Consider the following 24274-nt stretch of genomic DNA (forward strand, 5'->3'; position numbering starts at 1 on the left):
GAATGCATAAATGGAGTGGACACTACTGGTGGTGAGCAGCTCAGTGCAGAACAAAGACAATTCCTTAAAATCTGAAACGGTGAAGGACTACATGCAGGACAGAGGTGACACCGTGCATGCAACTGTCTCCCACACTCAAGTCATGTATTTGTTGATGTAGGACAGAGGGAAGCTTTGGCCAGATTTTGGGAAGCTGAGAAACAGTAAAAAGCAGGATCCCCTTAGGACTGGGACACATCATAGCATGGAACTTGGCATACCACTGGCTTTTTAGTTCATTTCCCACTGACCCCATTTCAAATCCAAACTTGTGCTTTTGACCAAACCTACTGTTGGTCCTTCCTCTGCTTCTTGGGTTCACCTTTTGTCCTTCTACATGTCTCTTCTGACTGTATTGGACTGTTGCAGGAGGAAGTTTCTTGGTCCTGCCCAGGCCCATGGTCTGGACAAATCTCTCCCATCCACAGTCCCACAGCTGCTAATAAAATAATTACTCAGAGGCTTATATATTAATTACAACTGTTTGGTCTATGGCTCAGGTTTCTTAATAGCTAGCTCTTTTTTTCTATTTTATTTTATTTTTAACATAAAAACAGGTTATAATTCAAAAGTCCAGAGTTATTTTAAACAGTAAAATATTTTCTCTGTAGAAAATAGTAAAAATGATAACATTTCCTAATAAGCCCTTTTAAGCCAAATGATAGCTGAATTATACATATAAATATTGACTAGATTCTGGGATATAGAAGAAACCTATCTTCATCTGTTCAGAGAGCTATGTTTTACTTAAGTTGTGTAAGTGAGATTCCTATTCATCTTCCCCTTCTCTGTTTGATTTATGACAGACATTTTTCTATAGACTAATCCATAATCTAAAAAGATTTTAGTCTCCCCTCCTGAAAGTACGGCCAGCATTTCCTTTTATTAGCTTGATACAGTACAAATTCTTATCCTAATAGTAAAATGTTTCACTAAAGCTTGCCCGGTGATTGGGCAAAACCAAAACTTATTATAAGCCACAGTCATCCTAACTAAACAAGTGAAGGATCTGTATGATAAGAACTTTAAGTCTCTAAAGAAAGAAGCTGAAGAAGATATTAGAAAATGGAAAGATCTCCCAGGCAGGATTAACATAGTAAAAATGGCAATCTTACCAAAAGCAACCTACAGATTCAATGCAATCCCCATCAAAATCTCAACACAATTCTTCACAGACTTGGAAGGAACAATACTCAACTTCATATGGAAAAACAAAAAACCTAGGATAGCTAAAAGAATCCTGCTTGCCTCTAAGCTTATTTATTAACCAATGGTAGCAACACATATTCACAGCATACAGAAAGCCCATCCACAGTAGACTGTGATGCTCTTCCCTAGTTCATCTTGCTCATGGATAGCTCCAGCACTCAGCCCCATCTTCCAGTTAACCTCGCCTTCTGCTGGCAGGATGGTGACTGCTTCTTACTTGTTTTTAGGTACCTGTGTGTGTGTCCAGTACACTGATCACACACCCCAAAACCTTTGGCTGAACAAATAAAGGATGAAAATGTCCATTCCTAAACTGGCCACAGATCTACCCACTGGTGATGCTTTGACTAGACATGCCTGGGGCTCCTGTGGACAGAGGCAAAGCTGCTGGTATAAAATGAAAGTGGGCAGGATGGTGACAAGAGATGAGGCAGGAGAGGTCAGCAGACTAGACTCGAAAGAGCTATATGCAGCCCTTTAATTTCACACACAGAAAAATGAGACACCATCATAGGACTGTGAATCAGGGAGTGGTACTTGTGTGCTGGAGTATGCCATGTTTGACAACATGGAGAGTGGGATGCAACTGGAGAAGTAGGAATAAAACAAGCTACCCAGCTATCCGCTAGCTTACACCAACCAGCTTGTGACCTCATGGAAAAGAGTGGCATCTTAATCGTAAAACCTGGACCATAGTTGGTGCCCATTAAATGCCTGCTGCTAAATCAGTAAATGGTCCATTAGACAGTACAAATATATGCAAACACAGCTAAGAGATCAGATCTGAAGGAGGACCCTGCAACACCTGTTTTGCATGTGCATGGCTGGGATCATCCACAGAATGGAGCTCTTAGCACATCTCCAAGGGCTGGAGGGATCTTGGTTTCTAGAGGGACATGGCATTAAGTGACTCCAGGAAGACTTGAGATAAACATGAAATCTGTAAGCTGGCTTTAGATCAATAAGGATGAAATATTCTTGCTATATTTCTCCTCCCAAGTTCATAGCCAGGGAACAATGCAATACTGTCAGTCAAACAGTATATTGAAAGTTTCATTGAAACTAGCAAAGTAGGAGGCATTAACTGTGCCAGCCTCCCCCTCCCTTTTCACATAAGGGTAGAGAAGCTAACAGAGCCACAATTATCAACTCACAAATAAATGGTCAGCATCTACAGAAAATCAAGAGCCACCCTGCTCCAAAGTTACCCTTTGCTCAATTTCATAAAACATAAGGACTCAGCTGGCCCAAAAACTTAATACTGGAACCCTTTCTAAATTAATTTCTAAGGTCTCTTCTCTTTAACTTTATGAAGTCAAAACTTATGGTAAGAGAATGTGTGCATTTTGTAAGGGTAGTCTGGTGAGTTTTGACAGTTTATGCACCTCACCAAGATCAGGGACAGGCCACTTCCTCACCCCACTAGCTGCCCCTGAGGTGTTTCTACCCAAGCTACCTTGTCTAGGCCATCTCTCTCTCTCCTCTACAATGTTCATGAATAAAACAATGTCTATCTTCTTGACTCTGGTTTCTTTTCACTTAGTATACGACATTTAAGAGTCATTCACATGTTTTGTGAATACTGACTTTGTTATAAAGAAATAAAGGCTACAACATTTTATCTATGTAAATCCCACATTCAGGCTGTAATCAGTGCCATGAGCAGCGATTACACTCATGAAAAAGCCTGCTGGATGCTTGCTTTTCCTTCTCTTAGATGAGCACCTAGGAGTGGAGCTGCCTGGTATCTTGTGGTAGGTCTGTGTTAACTTCCTAGAAAACCATTAACTGTTTTCCTATGCCCATGAGCTGTGATAACAGCTCTAAGCAAGCTGCTCCACATCGCAGATAATACTTCTGGTGCCAGGCCTGGAGAGATGGCTCAGTAGCACTGGCTACTCAAGAGCACTGGCTGCTCTTGGGAGAGGACCTGTGTTTGGTTCCTGGCATCCACATGGCAGCTCACACCTGTGTGTAACTCCAGTTCTAGGGTATTCAATGCCCTCTTCTGGTCTTTGAAGACATACATGCAGGTAAAATACCCATACAAATAAAATAAAAATGGGCTGGGCGGTGGTGGCACACGCCTTTAATCCCAGCACTCGGGAGGCAGAGCCAGGCGGATCTCTGTGAGTTCGAGGCCAGCCTGGACTACCAAGTGAGTTCCAGGAAAGGCGCAAAGCTACACAGAGAAACCCTGTCTCGAAAAACCAAAAAAAAAAAAAAAAAAAAAAAAGAACCTAAAAACTAATTTAAAAAATACTTGTGGTGTCAGTCCTTAAAGTCAGCCTTACTGGGGTATGACATACATGTTACAACTTATCACTTTCAGTGAACAGTTCTACAATTTGTGTGTATGTGTACTTGTGAGTGGGTGTGCACAAACTTTGAGCACAAGACAGTGGTCAACCTAGAGTGCTGTTCCTCAGAAGTCTACCTTTTTTGTGTATGTGTGCTTCATGAGACAGTCTCACTGAGTAGCTCTGGTTGGCCTGGATTTCACAGATATCCGCCTCCACCACCACGCCTGGCCTACCTTGTTCTCTAAACAGGGTCTCTCTGGGACCTGGGGCTTGCTGATTAGGCTATGCTGGCTGGGCAGTGAGCCCCAGAGACCCTACCTCTTCACTTTTGGGATTCCAAGTGTGAGCTGCTACACCTGGTTTTTAAATTGGGTTCAAGGGGCTGGACTCAGGACCTCATGCTCGAGTGGCAAGGACTTTACCAACTGAGCTAGCTCCCTAGCTCCTAGATCTATACAGCTTTTAAAGAAACAAATACTCACAAATCTACCATGACAATCAAGGTACAGAACAAGTACATCCCTTTCATATTTCCTTTTGGCAATAAAGTCCTGGAAATCTCCTCATCTGATGTCTACCTCTAACTACCTCTAACTCGGTCTATATCAGAATGTATTACTAGTAGATCCTTTCACTAATCATAAAATAGTGGTGATATCTATTTTGTTGGGTAAATCAGTAGTTTCTTTTGATTGCTGAGTAGGATTCCATTTTATGAGCATACATTACTTGGTTATATGTTTGTCTGATGATGGACATAGGGATCTTTTTTTTTTAAATTGGGGTAATTATGAACAAAACTGCTTAAAGTATTCACTCATCTGTGTGTATACAAGTTTTATTTTCTTCAACAGATACCTAGTAGTATGTGGTCACAGAGTAAACATGTGTACAAGATGTAGGGTTATAAGCTTTTAGTTTAGCATACCAATGGGTACATAGTCATCCATCACTGTGGTATTAATTTGTACCCTCCACCTAATGATGCTACATATCTTCATGTACTTGTTGGCTAAGTGAACATTTTTGTGATGTTCTTCTTGCATCTTTTGTACACTTGAATTATTGGGCTCTCATATCACCGAGTCTTAGTGTTTCTTCACATATTTTGGACAGGACTCTTTCTTTAAAATTTTAAATTACATTTGTTTATTTTGTGTGTGTGTTGGGGCAGAGTGGTCACACATGTCACAATGTATGTGTGAGGTCAGAGGACAACTTGCAGGAACCAGTTTTCTCCTTCCACCATGCGGGTCTCTGGACAAGCTTAGGTTGGTAGGTTTGGCAGCAACTGCTTTTATCTATTGAGCAAACTCGCCTGCCCCAAAGCTTTTTTTCAGACAAAACTGAGAATATTTTCTATGCCTACAGTTTGTCTCTTTAGTAAATGCCAGTGTTTGTTGGAGGTGAGCATTTATCATCTTGAGGTCGACCTCATGATTTTCTCTTTTATGATGCTTGCCTTTTGTGAGCTAGCTAAGAAATCTTTGCCCACCTCACATTCATTTAGACTTTTATGCCTTCTTCTGCTTGCTTTGCCACTCTAGCTTCATCCACTGTGAGCTAGTATCTGCATGAGGTGAAAGTCAAGGTCCTTTTTTCCATAATGACACCAGCTGTTTCAGCACATTTATTTGGGGGAAAGAGAACCCAGTCAAGACCAAGCTCCTGCTCATGGGAAGGTCTCCTTCTGAATTCTTCCTGAGTTTATGAGCTGTCTTGGTATGTCACTTTGTTCTAAGTCTCACAGGCAGGTAATGAAAGTCTTACAGCTTTAGCTTTCTTTTCAATACTGTCTTGGCTACTCTAGTTCTTTAGCATATTCACATATATACATTTTAGAATTAGCTTGTTAAGTTTTCAAAAAAAAAAGTCATCTGGAATTTGGGTTGGGATTATATTGAATCTATAGATCAATTTAGGCAAATTAACATCTTTAAAATATTGAGTAAAAAATATTGAGTCTTCCAATCCAAAACATGGAATAGCTCTCCATTTATTTAGGTCTTTCAAAATTTTTTTTCTCAAATGTTTTATAGCTTGCAGCATACATTTTTTTGTTGTTAAATGTATTTTGTATTTTGCATACTATTTTAAATGGCACTCTAAAAATCTCATTTTCAATTGCTCATTTCAAGTATATAGGAAAATATTTGAATTTTGTGTAGTGACATTTTCCTGTGTCCCTCCTAAATCCATTTTTGAGACTCCTTAAGATTTTCCATATACAGGATCATGTTGTCTGAGTAACAACGTTTACTTACTTCATTGTGCATATGTATAGGCCGAGGGTTGATATCCAATATCTTCTTCCTCAATTACTCTGGACGTTATTTCTTTTAAGCCAGAGTTTCTCACTGAACCTGAGGCTCATTCAACAAGGCTGGCCAGCCAACGTGCTCTAGGGATCTGCCTGGCCCTAGCCTTCCCTCAGCCCTGGGGTTAGAGATACACTCATTGGCACCTGGGCTTTTAACATGGGTGCTGGGGATCAAACTCAGGTCCTCATGCTTGTGCAATGGGTACTGTGCCAAATGAGTCATCCCTCCAGCCCCTACTTATTTTTCTAATCTTCAGAGATTTCCTTCCTTCATTTCTTGTCTTAGCTAGCTAGCTTGAACCTTCAGTTTCCCCACGAGGCATCATGTGAGTAGTCCTTCTTAGATGGTCCTCTTGCCGTGAGGATTCCCAGTTGCTAAGAGCTTCCTTATGAATGGGTCTTGAATTTTTCCTAAAATACATGTGCTTTTTGCAACTCTCTTGATCTAGTTTTCTCTTCTAGCCTTTTGACTGGGTAGATACTCAAATTGATTTCCAAACTGTATTAAATTGATCACTGTGTTTTATTTTTTTATTTACTAGATTCAATTTATTAATATTTTGTTTAAAATTTCATATCTTTATTTATAAGGCATGTCAGACTATAGTTTCATTTTATAAATTTTTTTGTTTGTTTTATTTTGATCTCAGGGTAATGCTGACTTCATGAAATAAAATTGAAGGTTGTCCTTTTTACCTCAATGTTCTGAAAAACTTTATATATAATTATATTTGTCTTCAAAAGTTTTGATCACACATGCACTTGTTTTTATTTATTTATTTATTGTTTTGGTTTTTTTTTTTTTTTCGAGACTGGGTTTCTCTGTGTAGCTTTGCGCCTTTCCTGTAACTCACTCTGTATTCCAGGCTGGCCTCGAACTCACAGAGATCCGCCTGCCTCTGCCTCCCGAGTGCTGGGATTAAAGGCGTGCGCCACCAACGCCCGCCCTCCTGCATGCACTTGTTTTTAAACAGAATAATAACATTTACATCTTTTATTCTCAAGTCACTTTCTGGATTTATGTAATTGAAGGAATTTGTGCATTTTATCTAAATTGCCAAAATTATAAGCATAAATATAGTCCTAATAACTTTATTTTGTTTTCTTTTTAAAAATAAGCATTCATTTTGGAATTTTGCAGATTACACAAAGTTGTGAAATAGTACAAATACCCATTATCTGTTTCATCAGCTTTCCCCTTGATGTTTCTTATATTGTCACTGAAAGTTCATCCCAACAGGAGTCCAGTGCTGGTACACTGCTCCAAGCTAAGCTCTCAGCCCCACTGTGATTCCTGTGTTTCCCCCACTACTGTTCCTTTCTCTCTCAGGATTCCATCCTACACTCCACTGTCATGCTTCCATCTCCTCTGCTGAATAACTGTTTCTCAGTCTTTGTCTTTTATGGCACTGATACATACTGATCAGGTATTTTGTAGAATGTTCCAAAATTTAAGTATGTACATATTTTTTTTCATAAATAGAATACACTTTGGAAAGAGCACCAGATATGAAGAATCTTTTCCATCACATTACATCAGGTCACATGACAACCACACAACACTACTGTGATGTTAAACCTGAAGCCTGGGGCTGGAGAGATGGCTCAGAGGTTAAGAGCACTGACTGTTCTTCCAGAGGTCCTGAGTTCAATTCCCAGCAACCACATTGTGGCTCACAACCATCTGTAATGAGATCTGGCGCCCTCTTCTGTATACATAATAAATAAATAAACCTTAAAAAAATAAATAAATAAAATCCATTAATTAAAAAAAAAAAAAAAAAAACAAACCTGAAGCCTGGGTGTTTCTTCATGAAACTTAATATGGTTTTCTTTACAATCCTATTTTTAATTAATTTTTAGGTTTGCATATAGTACATGGGCTTCACTATGACATTTTCACATGCTGTTTTTATCCTTCCTGCCCATGGCCCTTCCCATCCACATGACCCCTCTTGCTGGGTCCCTTCCTCCCCTCAATAGCCCTCCCTTTGTTTTCATGTCATATTTCTCTTATTATCTTCTGGGCAAACATTTTTTAGAAGCAAACACTCAAGAATACCCTCCTGGAAAGAAGAGCATCGTCAGATAGTCTTTTACTTTCCTCTGTATGGAAGACTGGTCTCTTCTCACCAACTCTCTTTTGATTAGTGACTACGTGGTATATGTTTTTCATTCTTTTGCTTAAACATTTTTTAAAAAATTTTATTTATGTGGCATGTCTGTCTGTGTGAGTGTATGTACACACTTGTGTGTATGGGTACTCATACAGGCCAGAAGAGGGCACTGGAAGCCTTGGTGCTGGAGTTACAGATGTTTGTGAGCCACCTGATATGGGTGATGGTGCTGTGATCCAAACTCTGGTTTTCATGATTGAGTTGCAAGCTCTCTTAACTGCTAAACCATCTCTCCCAACACCATTCTTTCAATTTTTAATCTTAATGTCTAAAGAGAAACTCATGGGGATGGGGAAATGGCTCAATAAGCAAGCACGATGACGTAAGTTTGGACACCCAGCACCTAACTAAAAGTCAGGTGTGGCAACAGACATCTGTAACTGCAGTCCTGGGACTGAAGCAGAGAATAGTGATTCTCTGGAGTTCATTGGCCAGCCAGTCTAGCTGAATCCGTGAGCTTAAGGTCCAGTGACAGCCCTGTCTCAAAAAAATGAGAGAAAGAGAAAGGGCTAGAGAAAGAGTTCAGCAGTTAAAAGCCTCTGCTGGCTGCTCTTCCAGAGGACCTGGATTTGATTCCTAGCACTCACATGGTGACTTAACAACTGTCCACAACTCTAGTTCCAGGGGACCCAACACCCTCTTCTGGCCTCTTTGGGAACTGCAGCACATGTTATATAGACATACATGCAGGTAAAACACCCACACACATTAAAAAAAAAACCTTTAAAAAAAAGGTGGAAAGTCACTGAGGAAAGAAAATCCACCAGTCTCCATGTGCATGCACATATAACTAGCACATGTACAAACAAATATACACACCACATACACACAGTGGAACTTATATAGGTAGTGTACAACCAGAAGTAATTAACTATTTAAATGGAATATTTAGATGTGCGATGTGGTTCTAATCTGCAGTGTCATTCATACACTCATGTTTAGAGGACTTGCACACACACCCAACTCCAGGGACCAAGTTTATTTACCTTATTTATGTTTATACTGATTTTCCTCTTGTTACAGGAGACATGCCTGATTCTCAATGTATTTTGTACTTTTAAAGCAGCTTGCTTGCTAGTGCATGCTTGCACTGCCAGCACTCAGGAGGCTGAAGCAGGAGAATCCCAAATTCAAGATCTGCCTGGCTATGTAGCAAGATACTGTATTAGAAAATATAATTAACCAGTCAACTGCCTGTGGCTAATGAAATCTTGGGGAACCTACAACCGCCACTTTACTAAACCAGCACAATCTCTAACCTCACTCTAAATAGTTATACTTATCCCACAGAGAAGTGAAGTTCTCACTTCTCATCAAAGAGTCTTTTCTTTGCAACACACAGAGACCATTATAGAAAACTACAACCAATCCAAATGCAGAGTTATGGAACACAGTCCCAACTGATAAATCTATAACACAACTCTTGTACCTAAGATTCAGGGATCATCACAGAAGACAGAGTGTGAAGACTGTAAGAGCCAGACTGTCAGAGAGTTTGCTGTGAGAGTGTCTCCTAGAAATATCAGAGAAGCTACACCCGTGAAGTCTCATCAATATGGCTGCCTAAACATGATCTGGACAAAAATGACACCAACAGATATGCTTTAGCTCTCCTACTTCCCCTGTGATTGTCACCCGCTCCTCTACTTCCCCTGTGACTGTCACCCGCTCCTCTACTTCCCCTGTGACTATCACCCGCTCCTCTACTTCCCCTGTGACTGTCACCCGCTCCTCTACTTCCCCTGTGACTGTCACCCGCTCTCCTACTTCCTCTGTGACTGTCACCCGCTCTCCTACTTCCCCTGTGACTGTCACCCGCTCTTCTACTTCCCCTGTGACTGTCACCCGCCCCTCTACTTCCCCTGTGACTGTCACCCGCTCCTCTACTTCCCCTGTGACTGTCACCCGCTCCTCTACTTCCCCTGTGACTGTCACCCGCTCCTCTACTTCCCCTGTGACTGTCACCCGCTCCTCTACTTCCCCTGTGACTGTCACCCGCTCCTCTACTTCCCCTGTGACTGTCACCCGCTCTCCTACTTCCCCTGTGACTGTCACCCGCTCCTCTACTTCCCCTGTGACTGTCACCTGCTGCCTGCTCCTCTGAAGCTTGCCCTTCTCACTTTGTTGGGAAGAGAAAAAAACATATTTTGAAGAGTTGAGTTAGATGGGACTAAGTCTTGGCCTCCCAAGGGCACAAATGTTCAACCCCAGAGAGTGTCACAATGACCTGCTCTTGCTGCTCAGAGCCTGAGACTGCCAGGCCTACTCAAGCTCTCATCTTGCAGAGCTCACTGGGCATCGTACCATTCACAAGGGCAGATTGGTGTGTAACAGGTCTGTTATATATTCTGCAACCCTTTTGCTCAGAAAGTGCTCCCTGCATGACAGTCTCACCCAAAACTTTCAATTATTTTCCCCTTAATCGGTGCTTATCAGATTTTCCTTTTATTAAAAAAATATTTAAAAAAAAATCATTAGTCTCCCCTGCACCCCCACCTTTAACTGTATGTTTTTATGCAGTTCAGGCTAGCTTCAAACTTGCTATGTAGTTGAAGATATCTTGAACTTCTGGCCTTCCTGGGACTAGAGACATATTTCACCACTTCTAGTTTATATGGGGCTGGGGATTGAACACAGGGCTCTGATCATAGTCGGCAAACGCTCTACCAACCGAGCTACATCCTCAGCCCCTATCCTCAGGACTGGGATTAAGAGCCTGGAATAGGTTATGTCAAAGAAGATGTGGACTGGGAAAATGCTTAAGAGGTAGACTCTATTAGGAGCTTTGGCAAAAAATACTGTCAGGTCAACTCTGGACACGTTGATACACTGAGAATAGCCTATGCCAAATGCAGGAACATTGAACAGGACAGGATTTTCCACTTGTGAGACTCTGAAGCTCAGGTAACATTATAGAATCCAATTTATGATTTCCTTTGCATGCACAAGTACCTTTGTGGCCCCCCCTCCCCAACTCTGCAATCCTGAATGAGATGAGGGTCCAAAGCTGGAAACTGCCACGTGGCCAGCATACAGAGGAATGCCCCATTTGCCTGTGCTGAGCACATCAGGACCTGGAGGATATGAGTGGTCCCCCTACGGACCTCCAACTCATTATTTTAATGTGTGTATCATTTGTGGAACATTGGTAACATGTAAGCATGTTGTCAGGTATCAGATGACTGTTTTCACATCTGCCATAATAATCCTAAGCACCTTCCTGGCAATTCTTTTTCAAGGTAGGAAACTGAGGCCAGAGAGAGAAAATAATTTACTCAAGTTACTTTCCTTCCTTAACAGCCACTTCATAAAAAGGCACTTTGCAATTTGCCATCTTCAGGAAACCTACGTAGTGAGAACATTTTTTTTGATAGCATCATTGAACAGTTACCTGTGACAACACTGAACCTGTTACCCTGTGACATATTAGGCCCTGTACCATACTGTCTCCCCACCTCACAGCACAAGCACTCAGGAGTCAGAAATCACATTACCCACCACATCATTTGGGAGGCTCTGGAGGTCATCAAAAGGGGTTTCCAGGGTGTTGGTGTCCACGTTCAAGATCACAACATCATCTAGGGCCATGTTTCTGACCTTCTGCAAGTAAAGAAAATACAGAGTCACTGGAACTGTCACCAGGACACAGGTTACTTCCCCTCGGCGTTCTTTAGAAAGAAGAACAGTACCCCTGGTTAAAGACTTACTCTACAGCCCCAGAAATACATGGCTCACTTCTGTTGCTCATTTAACTGCAAAAATTCTCCAACTTGCATGATCACACTCCAAATCTCAAGAGTGAAAGCCATTCACAGAGGCTAGGTAACATGTCCTGGGTCAAATAGCTAAGAAATCTGTTGTCATTTTCCTTTGTCTGTATCTATATATCTACATCCATCCATCCATCCATCCATCCATCCACCCACCCATCTCATCTCATCTATCTATCTATCTATCTATCTATCTATCTATCTATCTATCTATCTATCTATCTATCTGATATCGAAGATATTGCCTGACTCTATCTATCTATCTATCTATCTATCTATCTATCTATCTATCTATCTATCTATCTATCTATCTATCTATCTGATATCGAAGATATTGCCTGACTCTATCTATCTATCTATCTATCTATCTATCTATCTATCTATCTATCTATCTATCTATCTATCTATCTGATATCGAAGATATTGCCTGACACTATCTATCTATCTATCTATCTATCTATCTATCTATCTATCTATCTATCTATCTATCTGATATCGAAGACATTGCCTGACACTCTGACTCTAGCTTCTAGGGCAGATCACAGTGCCTAAATAAACATTTCAAGGATCTTTCTAGCAGGAGGATAATCTGTTGGTCAGATTCTCTCACAGTTAATAAAAACATGCCAGGAAACAGATTCCTAGAATCTTTCCATGTAATGGTCAGAGTCTCTAACTTCCACTACTGACGTTTTGAGGGGTAGGGGACAGTCCCTAAACCTATGTCTCATTTTATAAGCATCTACTAAGTACTTTCCATTGGTGGAGTACCAAGGAGGTCCAACAAGACTCCTGACTAATGCATTTCCTCTCTACTGAAACCCACCATCCCATTAACTACAGCTTTATTTGCAGGCTGGGTGCAACTGAGAAGGTGCTGCTAGTAACACAGCTGCTGAGCACTGTGTAGAACTGCATCTTAACAAGCACAAGCCCTATTTGCAGAGGAGCACACCGAGACTCAGAGTGGACTTCAGGACTTAGCAGCCTTGCTGCACCCCACAGGCTAAATCCTTGGGTGTACCACAACAAGGTTACATGAAGGTCAACCACAATCATCTCTCCACTAAGGCCACATACATTTCAGAGCTCACAATAGTCTGCCCCACTGGTATTTTCTTTTCCACCAGGAGCTAGAAGGTGTGATGTTACCACCCATTTCAGAGACAAGAAATAAAGCCTCCAAGAAGTGATGGAGTTGCTCAAGGTGGCACATTTAACTGTATGGCTTCATCTGTGAAACTGGAATAGATGTACCTCTCACTTCCTATCAGTTCCTCTAGTCCAGTGGTTCTCAATCTTCCCAACATGTGACATTGTTTCTGTGATTGTTTCTGTGACCCTTTAATACTGTTCCTCATGTTGTGGTGACCCCCAATCATAAAATTATTTTCATTGCTACTTCAAAACTGTAATTTTGCTACTCTTATGAAGCATAATGTAAATACTGTTAGAGATTGAAGTTTGTCAAAGGAGTCATGGCCCACAGGTTGAGAATCAGTGCTCTAGGATGTTATGAAGATCAGAGGTCATATGTGCCCAGGGCTAGGCACTCAGTAGTTCTTAATACATGGTGGTTATTACTATTACTTTTTAAATTTTTTAATCTTCTGTTTTTTTGAGGCAGGGTTTCTCTGTGTAGTCCTGGTTGTCCTAGAACTGCCTCTGTAGACCAGGCTGGCCTCAAATCATTACTTTTTAATATGTGCTGTCAGAAAAGCTGCAGTGGCAATGGCCTCTTGGTGGTAACAGCTTGGCTCTCACTTCAAAGTCTGATGATTGTCATCAGAGGCAGAATTAGAGTGGTGATGAGGGATGTTAGGCTGCGGGTATTGAGCTGAGGACCACTGCAGCCCAGCATTTCTTGCCTTGCCTCATCCAACCCTCCCAATAGCGCCAAACAGAAGGAGCAGGAGGCAATGGCCACTGGAGAGCAGTCCTGGGGCTGAAAGGTCCTTTGAGCGGGTGTTGAGTGTAGATCAGAATTGGGCCTTGTTTCTGTGTTCCCAGAGTTGCCCCAGCAGCACAGACTAGCCCTTGTGGGCTCTCAGAGGCTGGCTGGAGCAGGCCTGTGATTTCCTTCCATTCCTGGCTGGAGGACTTGCCGGTTAAGCTGTGTGGAGTGTTTACTTTTTCAACAATGGCAGCAGACTGAAGAAGAGGAAAAACCCTGGCCTCCTTTCCTGACTTAGCGGGCCAGGGTCCCCTTAGTAACCAAATTGTCCCCATCACTGGGCTCCAGGCAGGAGCTGGTTCGGCAGTTTCCTCTCATGGGACAATGTTGCCCTGCTGGCGGCAAGGCCTCTTCTAAAGGGGCTGGCGTGGGCTCAAGGGGCTTCCTGAAGCTCAGAGTTCCCAAGGAAAGAATCACAGGCGGCGTGGCTGGAGGGTGCTCTCTGCCCAAAGGCTCAGGGCTATGGGGTGGGAGTGCTGGTGGAGAAGAACAGCCTGAGAGCTAATTCATTTCTCTTCAGCATCATATTGAGGAGAGCCTAGTATCTTCAAGGCAAGGATGGAGGCTCAGAGACTAAGCAAATTTCCCAGTGCCATACTGCTAGGGAGGGCAGCAAACCTGGCTGTGGAAGAGTCTGACCCCAACACCTATCTGAAGAGACTCCCAGACCCATGTGCTCAGGATTCACACTGAGCATACATGCAGGCAGGCAGTCACAGCTGACTCTCTCAGGGCCCCGCTTCCTCTTATGCAAAACCGCACTTGCCTTTTGTAACATAAACATTACCTATGCCTACTACGCAGAAACGGAAAGACCCAAAGCTCAGAGAAGAAGCTTATTTTGGGGGGGCCATCATTCTAAATTATTTCCTTTTGTGTTCCCTCCTCCCTAGCACCATTCTAAATCCTTCACAGTACCCCTGCCTCCCTTGATTTTTTTCACTGATTACAGCATAAGCAATGCTCCACTTCATTAAAAGCTAAGTGACAGTTACTAATTGTTCCAGAGTGTTCTGTTACATGGAGGCAAACTCAACCAAGGCCAGTTGGCTGAACGTTACTTCAAGCATTTAAGACATTAATATATATGACATGGTCATGAAGTCTGAAGGCTGGAAGCTCTGTGCTTCAGGACAGATTCCTAGAAGTGATTTTAGTTTCTACTCCTTAAGAAGTGTCCCTGGTGAATTCATCTTGGAGAGATATCTTTTCTTCCAATTATTTTAAAGCCATTTTATCCACAGCTTGTGTTTCCTACTCTAAGTGAAGAAAAATCAGCAAAGACACGAGCAGATGTCAAAATAGTCCTCCAAAAATCCTACCCAATTAGAACACTTACGAGTACTGCAGCACACCGAGACAGCTCTCCGGTAGCTTGTCCCACCAACACATTCCCTCTCTTTTTAGTTACAGCATATGCCAAGGCTCCTGCCAGCTGCAAACCCCTCCCCCACCAGACTCCATAGGCTTCTCCTCAGAACGGGAAGAAGAGGGGAAAAAAAGCACCAAACAACACTGACATATACACCAGCTTTCCAAATGGCATTTCTTACACAGAAACACAAAAAACGGCAGCACCCCATCTATAGTGCTCATTAAAATATTAAAATGTTTTTCCTGCGTGCTTTGTCAGTCTTGGTTTGACCTGTCTTTGGGTCAGGAAAGGGACAACTTAAAGCACATGAGATGCTCAGAAGCAACTGAGAGGACATTACTTTCCTAAGAGTCACCTCTAGCTCATCCATACCATGTGGGTAGCCTTAAACACTGTACTGGGCATCACAAACCCTCCAGGTTCCCAGGTGAGAAAAAAGAAGGGGACAATACCAGCCCTATCCTCACTGTGCTGGCTATTTTTAAGTCAACTAGATACAAGCTAGAGCCACTGGAGAAGAATGAGTGACTTTCAATTAAGAAAATGTCTCCATACAATCAGGCTGCACGCAAGCCTGTATATTCTTATTTAGTGATTGATGGGGGAGGGCCCAGCCCAGCTCATTGTGGGTGGGTACACCTCTGGACAGGTAGTCCTGGGTTCTGTAAGAAAGCAGACTGAGCAGTCTTGGGGAACAGGCTAGTAAGCAGCACCCCTCCATGGTCTCTCCATCTGCTGCTACCTCCAGGTTCCTGCCCAGTTTGTGTTCCTGTCCTGAATTCCTTTGATGGTGAACTGCAAGTGTAAAGCCAAATAAACCCTTCCCTCCTCAACTTGCATTTTGGTCATGGTATTTAGTTGCAGTAATAGAAACCCTAAGACACCCACTGTAGTATTTAGAGATGCTAATGTGTGGTAAAGAGTTTCTGCATGATTTACAGAACTTGGTGGGCTCTGGGCTCAGGCACTCTGAGAGCCTGTTACATAGTGTGGTTTCTAGGACCTGAGCTTCCCACAGTCAGAACAACACATCCATCTAGGTTTACTTATGCAGTACTAGCTTACTTATCGATCCTTTGCCCTGTCTCTGGCTTTCCTACTTTAGTTCCTACCCTAACACTTGGCCCACAGCTGACGATTCTTAAATGAGTGAATGAATAAATGAATGAAGATGTGGGGTGGGGAGAGAGAATGAACAGAACCCAGAGGTGAGCAGCACAGATCCTACTTCTAGTCTGAATTCTACCTAACCACACCAGCCACACCAATCTGGGTAAGTCAATCTTCCTGTGCCTGTTTCCATTCTTCTGGGTTCAGACAACAGACACTATACTAAGGTTACTATGAGTATTAGATGGGCTAACATTTTAAAAGTATTTAAGTAGAGCCTGGCTCACAGGAAATGCAAGGTAAGTGTTAAGTAAAAACTACTGCTCTTTTAGGGGTGATAAGAATGTGCCAAATCATTATGGTAGTGGCTTCAAAACTCAAAATTTATTGAACCATACACTTTAAATGGATGGTTTGTTGTGCATCAACTATACCTCAGTGTAGTTGATAAGCCCATCAGAATGATATCCAGAACACAGAATAAACTCAAAGTAGACCTGGAAAAGAAGGGGTGGGTGCATGACTGTGAATGAGTGTTAAGGACAAGGGGGCTCTTCCCAGGGCCACCCTGAAGACTTTTGGGTCCCCATGCCCTTCATGTCAACATGAGAGCTTTTAAAAATGTTTGCATCTTGTACCATCTTAGGGTATGCCTAAATACCTAATGACCTGGAAGGGAACTGGGCAGTTATTGAAAAGGCAGGACTCACAGCAAGGCCATAAAATGAAGAGGAAATGATGGCTCCACACGGAATGGAGGGATGTAAATGCCAGGAACAGATAGTGCTGGCCAACTTGGGGAGGCAACTGATTTCAAGTTGATGAGCAGGGCCCAGCTCCATTCACCTCAGTCTCCTCTGACAGACTGCAATGGAGAACAGTATTCCTACACCAGGATGGAGGTGTTGGGGGGGGGGGGGAGTGGGTCACTGTGGTGAATCTTTTCTGTTATCCTTGTACCAGGACCACCTCTGGGGCAGAGCCATACCTCAATGGTCTGCATGTCCAGTACAGAATTTGACATAGGCACATATTCCTTAGCTGGGGAAAGAGCAGACCAGCTGCAATTGGCTCCATTCTACCGGGAGTCCAGCCTTGCAGCAGATGTCAGTGCTACCTACATGGACCATGCAAGCCCACTAAGAAAACTGGAATCTGCTCCAGGAAGTCCAGTGAGAATAACAATGATGATGGCTGTGATAACAATCATGTAAAACTGCAATGATTAATTAGCACAGGATGAATTCAGAGTAGACAGGGACAGCAGGCATTAACTCAGGAATGAAGATGGCAGGCCCTAGAATCAGACCACTTCATCCAAGCTTTGCCTTGGGACTGTGGCTTCCAGCAAGTTCTCCTGAGCTGCAGTTTTCTCATCTATAGAGTGGGGGTGGAGCTGAGTGTCTGTGTTGTGCAGCTAATGCAGCACGTTTGTCAGGAGTTCAGCACAGGGTCTGACTGTACTAAGGGCCGGCACAGGAGCTACTTTAGATAGTTTCTCTCCTTGTGATTTGACAGGTATGCCAATAAAGGGTGAGAGTTCTGAGGAGACACAGTTAAACTTATTTTTCTAAGGAACCGAGAGACTAGTAAGACTCTACTGTCATGATTTTGTGCTATTAAAACCAAGACTCCCATCAGCCCCTTGTTTTCCTGATGCTGGCTCATGCTCGGAGGCCACACTGCATGAATCTGAGCTCCAACTCAGCCTCCATGCTGTGGGCAAGTCATTTAGCCCTGTATCTGTGGAACTAGCTGCTCAATGATGAAGTGATAACCCCGTCCAGGACAGTGGTTACCAGCAGGTGAGAGGAGACTGGGTAGAGCTGGCATAGAAAGGGCTTCTGGGGTTGTAATGCTATCTCTCCATCTGGGTGGTGGGAACACAGTATATCCCCATCACAGAACTCAGCTCACCGTGTTCTTAGGATAGGTATACTTTCCCCTTAAAATCTTATACATTAGCAAAAAGTGGTGACATGGTCCTATCAGCTTGCTTTGGAAATCAAATAAGTAAATATGTATTATGATACGTAGGATAGTACCTGGCATATAATTAGCACTAGGTAGTAAACTGTTCTTGCTATAAAATGAAACAATAATTTTATTAATAAAGATTTCATAGATTGTACACATTACCATCAGAAAACATGTAGGCAAAGACAGATACCTATAGGATACAACTGCTTCTTTAGGCTGTCCTGCCTCCCTTTAGAGAGGTGTAAAGCAGAAGTTGACTGGGGTCCCACCGAGACACTTTCATGTTCTCAAGATAGCCTGGCATGAGAAAACAGCAGGATGGAAGAGGAGCAGCAGGAATAAGAGAGGCTGATCTGAATCTTAAGGGCCCAAGACAGGCTTTTTAAAACTAGTTGAATTCCATGTTTTTCATCTAAGATAGGTCCATAGCCACTTGCTACATGTGACTGTAAGAGCATTTAGGTTTTGTTTGTTTGTTTGTTTTTTCGAGACAGGGTTTCTCTGTGTAGCTTTGGAGCCTGTCCTGGAACTCACTTTGTAGACCAGGCTGGACTTGAACTCAGATTTTCGCCTGGCTGCTGGTATTAAAGGCGTGCACCACCAACCGCCCAGCAAGAGCATTTAAAAAAAGAACAAACCAATATGTATTTTGTGCCTGTGTAGTCAGTCATGAGAAAGCCATTTTTCACCATCTACTCTGCACAGGCCCTCTGTGCTAGCACCAAACACAGAAATGATAACAGGCTGTGGTGAGGTGTGCAATATCCTCATAACCATGGGCACTGTGCTTTGGTTTAAATAAAGCCTAGGCACATTCAGTTCACCTATCTGGGAAAGGAGTAACTGACCAGGCTCCTGACTCAGCTAAGACGTCCTGTCAAGTAAGATTTCTCAATAGTAGGTAGCATTTCTTTCTTTTTTAAAATTTTGATGGTAGAGGATATAGTTAAAATTAAACCAAGTGACATCAATATTTGATAACAAAACAAAGTTTGCTATCCAAATTTTACACTAAGTGACTACTTCTGGACTTCCTGCTAACTGTGTGCCTAGGGTTAAATGTGCAGGGGCTGGCCAGTGCCAGAAGCTGTTATGCACTCTGCATCCATCACCTCTGTCTGAAGCTCACAGCAGCACAATGACAGTCACTAGTTGTGTCCTTGTGTGGCCCCTTTGTGTATATCAGCTTAATCTCAGACGCCTCTTATAAGACAAAGAGGGACACTGAGGGTCACAGAGTGAAGATACATGGCTCAGAAGCCTGGGGTCAGCTTTGAACCCAGTTGAACTGCAATTCCCTTGCAATCCCCACTACTTACTTTGACACAAAGTTTCTTCTGACAAATATAATAAACCTCAAGACAGTTTTCTCTAGAATATTATACCCATTTGATGGATGAGGAAACCAAGGTTAAAGAGATGAAGTAATGTGCCTGTGTTGTTAGAACTGGTGTGTGTCAGAGAAAGAACATGCACGTGGGTTGTAGTATTCTTTGTACGACCCAGCACATATAAAATGTAGCCAAATGCATGCGCATACATATGAGCACATAACAAAGAACAGCTTGGAGAGCCGGTGGCCTCCTAACAGGAAAGCAAAGAAATGAAAGAGGCAAGTATGGATGGGAAGAGGAGAGGCAAATGGGATCCTAAGCTCTTTATTCTTCCTGAAATCTTGGGTATAAACAGAGGAAAAGTGACACTTTCCTTCCCTTCCTCTGCCCCAGAGGTCACCAAGCTGCCAAGTAGTTGATGAACGTGGTGGCTTTGCTTGGGAGTCAGGAGTCACTGATGGGCTCCTTCCTGTCCTACGAAATTAAAATCTAAGCCCGCTGCTCAGAGAGACTTAAGAGCCCATTGGAATTTCCCAGCATGCTTTAAATAGAAACAGAAGCTTGGCAGGGGAAGGAAGTGGGGCAAAAACTCCCAGGTCAAGCCAAATCCACCCCATAAGGTAGTAAGCACTGATGCTCATTAACACGGCTAGAGATCCAGGCCAGCGCAGGGCCTCATCTCCAGTGGTGCCTCTTCTTCACACTGGTTAGCCATTCACAAGAGCCTTTGGGTTATAAGGACACAAGGGCAATTAGACCACGATCTCTGAACTCTGGCCTCCTTGTGATGGGTCCAAGGGAAACCCTGACATGGAAGAGGTATTGCCTCAGTGGAACATCCACATGTACCTGAAGCCTGTCTGCCTGGGTGGTCAGAAAGTCCCAAGGTTGGTGTCCTGGCTTTTCGTATGCTAGCCAGGTAGCTCTAGGCAAGGCACACAGCACTGGTTCCCTTCTGTGGGCTGGGAATCGTAGTCCTTAACTCTAGGAGTGTGGGTAAGATGGTGGGAGGGGGTGTCACTGCCAAGTGCAGGTTTCCTTTAGAGTCAGTCAGAACCAGCTCAATGTTGGTAGGCCTTCCTCTCTAAGCTGACTTTTCTTCTGAAGCCACAATCTACAACTCCATCCCAATACAGCCTCTATCCAGCTGGAGTGGAGGGTGAGCCCTTCACACCTCTGATTCCACCACTGCTGGAGACTTGGTGTTTCCATGTGTAAAAGAATCAAGGAATTGACATTCTTTACTCTCTTTCTGTTGCTGGGGTTGGCAGAAGAGAGTACTTGATGAGACAGCCTGGCTCCTTGCGGCTTCCATACCTCCTTCTTTTCTAGGAACTCTTCCTGACTCCAGCTCCCATGACAAGGAGTAGACTCCAAATCCAGAGATAAATACAAGGAACAATAGGCTCAGGATGCTTCCCATGGCTTCATATGTTCAATTACTAGCTCCTTAAAATCATGGTATTAATCCACCTTTTCCACACAGCCCTGTCACCTACAAAGTGCCTTAGAGATTTATAATGTGCTCTAATTTAAAATCTCCCAGCACCCTTGTGGAATAGACATTCGGGTCTCACTTTTAAGAGTGACAGCTTGGGACTGTACCACACAGAGCCTGGGGCTCTTTATTATTAAACGACACAGCTGGTGCTGAGCACCTACTAGGTCACACATTTCTCTGCGGCTACCACAGACTGGTTGCTACATAGTTAAAGTAAGACCAGTATAACATTTTTGCTTTTGCAAACACTTCATGCAGCGTAGTAACTTGGCTCAAATCCTTGTCTTTCACTGTGTGACTTTGGACAAGCTACATAACTTCTCTGTGCCTAAACTTAGTCACTTGGAAAACAGGGTTATCAATACCAGAACACAGATTTGTTAGGAAAATTAAACAGTGAGTTTGTAATGTATGTGTTGCTTCAAAACAGTACCCATCAATTTGAAACAATGAGGCTTGAATTCAGAAGCTTCATCCGGAGTGTAAGAAGGTATGGACTCCCTAATCCCAAAATGGTTCAGGGCCTCCCTACCATAAAACAAGACCTTATTCCTCCTACACAACTGCCACTGGCCATCATTCATTTATCACTAAGTACAGCAAACCCCAACTCCCATCTCCACCTGCCTTTTATTTGAAATGTCAATTTTTAAAGAGTGGAGAGGTTGGAGACCCAATTTAACAAGCACGCTGAAACATTGTTTATTGCCTCCATAAACATGGCTTAGTGAGAATTACGGACTTAATCAGAGGGAACTGATCTCCCATGAAAAGGAGCACTTGAAATTTCAGAAATGGCACCTTCATCTCGAAAATCTCTTAACTTTGCAAACAGACTATAGGTGGTCTTAAATATATGGGCAGGTAAGAGATGGCCAGTACTGTGACTTGTCTTGTGAAGGAGCCTCTGAGCCCTAAAGGTCCACAGCACTTTGAAGATGTAGGAAAAATAGCTGGAAATCATATTTCGGAGACATGACTCAAAAAATACAACAAGGCTCTGCTGGGTGGGAAAAAGGACCTTGCTAGATGTCAAGGGCTGCCCAGAGAGGATCCAGCACCATGACAAGGCTGAGTAGTAAGTAGCTGGGCCAACCTTGCCCACCTTACCTCCTGTGTACTTGAGGAAGCATGCGGCAAGAGAGGACTGGGGATCTGCTTTCTAGAGAAGAGGTGCTTTGTACACCCAAAAGGATGCTGCATAGCTTTTGTGGGGACTGTATTCACTTTAAAACAACCACTTCCAAAGGATGAGATTGTGGGAACCTAACTTCCCAACATGAGGATCCATTAGTGCTGCTCTGATCATTCCAGTGAAGGTTTTCATAAGACATCCACCTTGTACAGAACCTATCAGCCTGGCTGCCAGAGGCAGGAAAGGCAGCAGATATAAAATTTTATTATTTCAATGCCCCAGTAGCAGCCAGGAGGACTTAATGAAATTGCCAAGATTTACAATCTGAAACAGCTATTGCACAGACAGATATGGTTAACGGAGTTGTGCCCTCTGACCTTTCAACCCTTTGATCCTCTCACAGCAGGTGGCCTGAAGCCCCCTCCTGGGCATCTTCCCTCTCTTCCGACACTGTTGGTCCTTGATGTACAATAAGCCTGACCCTACACAGGTGACTCACATGCTGATCGCAAGCAGTTGCTGCTAATGGAACAGTCCAGACCTTGGACTGGAGGTGGGGGAAGAGGAGTGGGTAGGCAGGGTCCAGTTGTGCTGAAAGATATCCCATGGTCACTGCTCAGCAATGGGTAATGATTGTCATTTCCAGAAACCGTCTTTAAAAGTGGAATTCTGTCTTCCTCCAGTTTATATTTTTGAGGAGGGGGGCAAAAAACCAAAAAACAAAACAAAACCCACAACAACCCACCTTTTTAAACTCAACTATAAATCTAAAGAAAGAAAGAAAGAAAGAAAGAAAGAAAGAAAGAAAGAAAGAAAGAAAGAAAGAAAGAAAGAAAGAGAGGAAGGAAGAAAGGAAGGAAGGATAAAAAACACAACCCCTTAAGTCCTAAATGTATCTCTTAGAACTTCCCCCAAAACCATGTGCAGTAAATTTATACCAACGAAAATCAAAACAATTTTTGGAAACCTAAAATTGACTGTTTTCAGTTCCATGAAATTTCATTTAAAAAACCCCATATGCCAAAATGTCCAAATTCTCTTATTTTTAAAAAATTGGGATGACTTCCAAAAATCATAGCATTTCTCTCTCTCTCTCTCTCTCTCTCTCTCTCTCTCTCTCTCTCTCTCTCTCTCTCTCCTTCTTCTCCTTGTCTTCTAAAGCTAGAGATGGGTAGTGCAAATATATACTTATCATGCTTTATAATTTAACCCAAATCGTCAGCACACACTGAAGAGGACCCTTCCCAGCACTGGCCACTAGACACTGGGGTTTGGCATGACTGGAGAAGTATTCAGGAGCCCCTGCCTGGACCTCTTAGCTTCTTTTAGGTGCTGGTTTATGGAGCAAAGCATTTTAGCTGGACATACTCTGTGGGGTGTTGGTGGTTTCCAACAAGACTTAATTACACCACTGACCACACTTAAGGCCTTAAGCCAATGCCCAGTTTCTACACAAACACAGAATGATGCTCTCAAGCTTTTATTGCCAAGGTGTATGGTTAGTTATCATATAACCAAAGGGAGTATCCTTCCGTAGCCTAAATCATTCTGTTCAACTTTAATCTTGAGTTCAACTGAGAATCAAACAATAGGGAAAAAGAGGTTTACTGACTCCAGTTTTATTTATTTATTTGTTTGTTTGTATTTATTTATTTATTTAGTACAGACAGTTTATGGAGAAAGTGGTCAGCAAGGTAGGTGAGATGTAGTTATTCATCACAGCTGGGGCACTTTGTACAAACTATTAAAAATACTCGATAATAATATTTGTTACTGAGTGAGAGCTTGCTCATGTGCATGACACTTAATGGTCATCTTTTGGGTAGGTGCCTGCATTTAGCTGATGGGGATCTGAAGGTACACAATGCCACTACAGTGACTTGACCCAGGTACAGAGACAAATGTTGGAGCTGGGATTCAAGTACGGCTCAACTACTGCTCCAAAATCCATAGTCCATCATGTTATTCTCAACAAAAGCAAAACACAAACCAAACAACACACAGTAATTTGTGTAGAAAATGCCAGATTTCAGCTTGCTTACACATTGCCCTGGCCCATTTAAATGC

The 24274-nt window shown here is 42.8% G+C and overlaps 1 protein-coding gene across 6 annotated transcripts in view; it reads right to left on the bottom strand.

Annotated features, from left to right (window-relative positions):
• Positions 1 to 24274, bottom strand: part of Dennd1a (DENN domain containing 1A) — a 502935-nt gene that overhangs the window by 159708 nt on the left and 318953 nt on the right. For all 6 annotated transcript variants that reach the window (XM_059260209.1, XM_059260211.1, XM_059260210.1 and 3 more), the window contains one exon: positions 11547 to 11648. In XM_059260209.1, coding sequence (XP_059116192.1) covers positions 11547 to 11648 — 102 coding nt within the window. The remainder of the gene's footprint in view (positions 1 to 11546; positions 11649 to 24274) is intronic.

The sequence above is a fragment of the Peromyscus eremicus genome, chromosome 4, assembly GCF_949786415.1.
Source record: "Peromyscus eremicus chromosome 4, PerEre_H2_v1, whole genome shotgun sequence".
Classification (NCBI taxonomy): Eukaryota; Metazoa; Chordata; class Mammalia; order Rodentia; family Cricetidae; genus Peromyscus; species Peromyscus eremicus.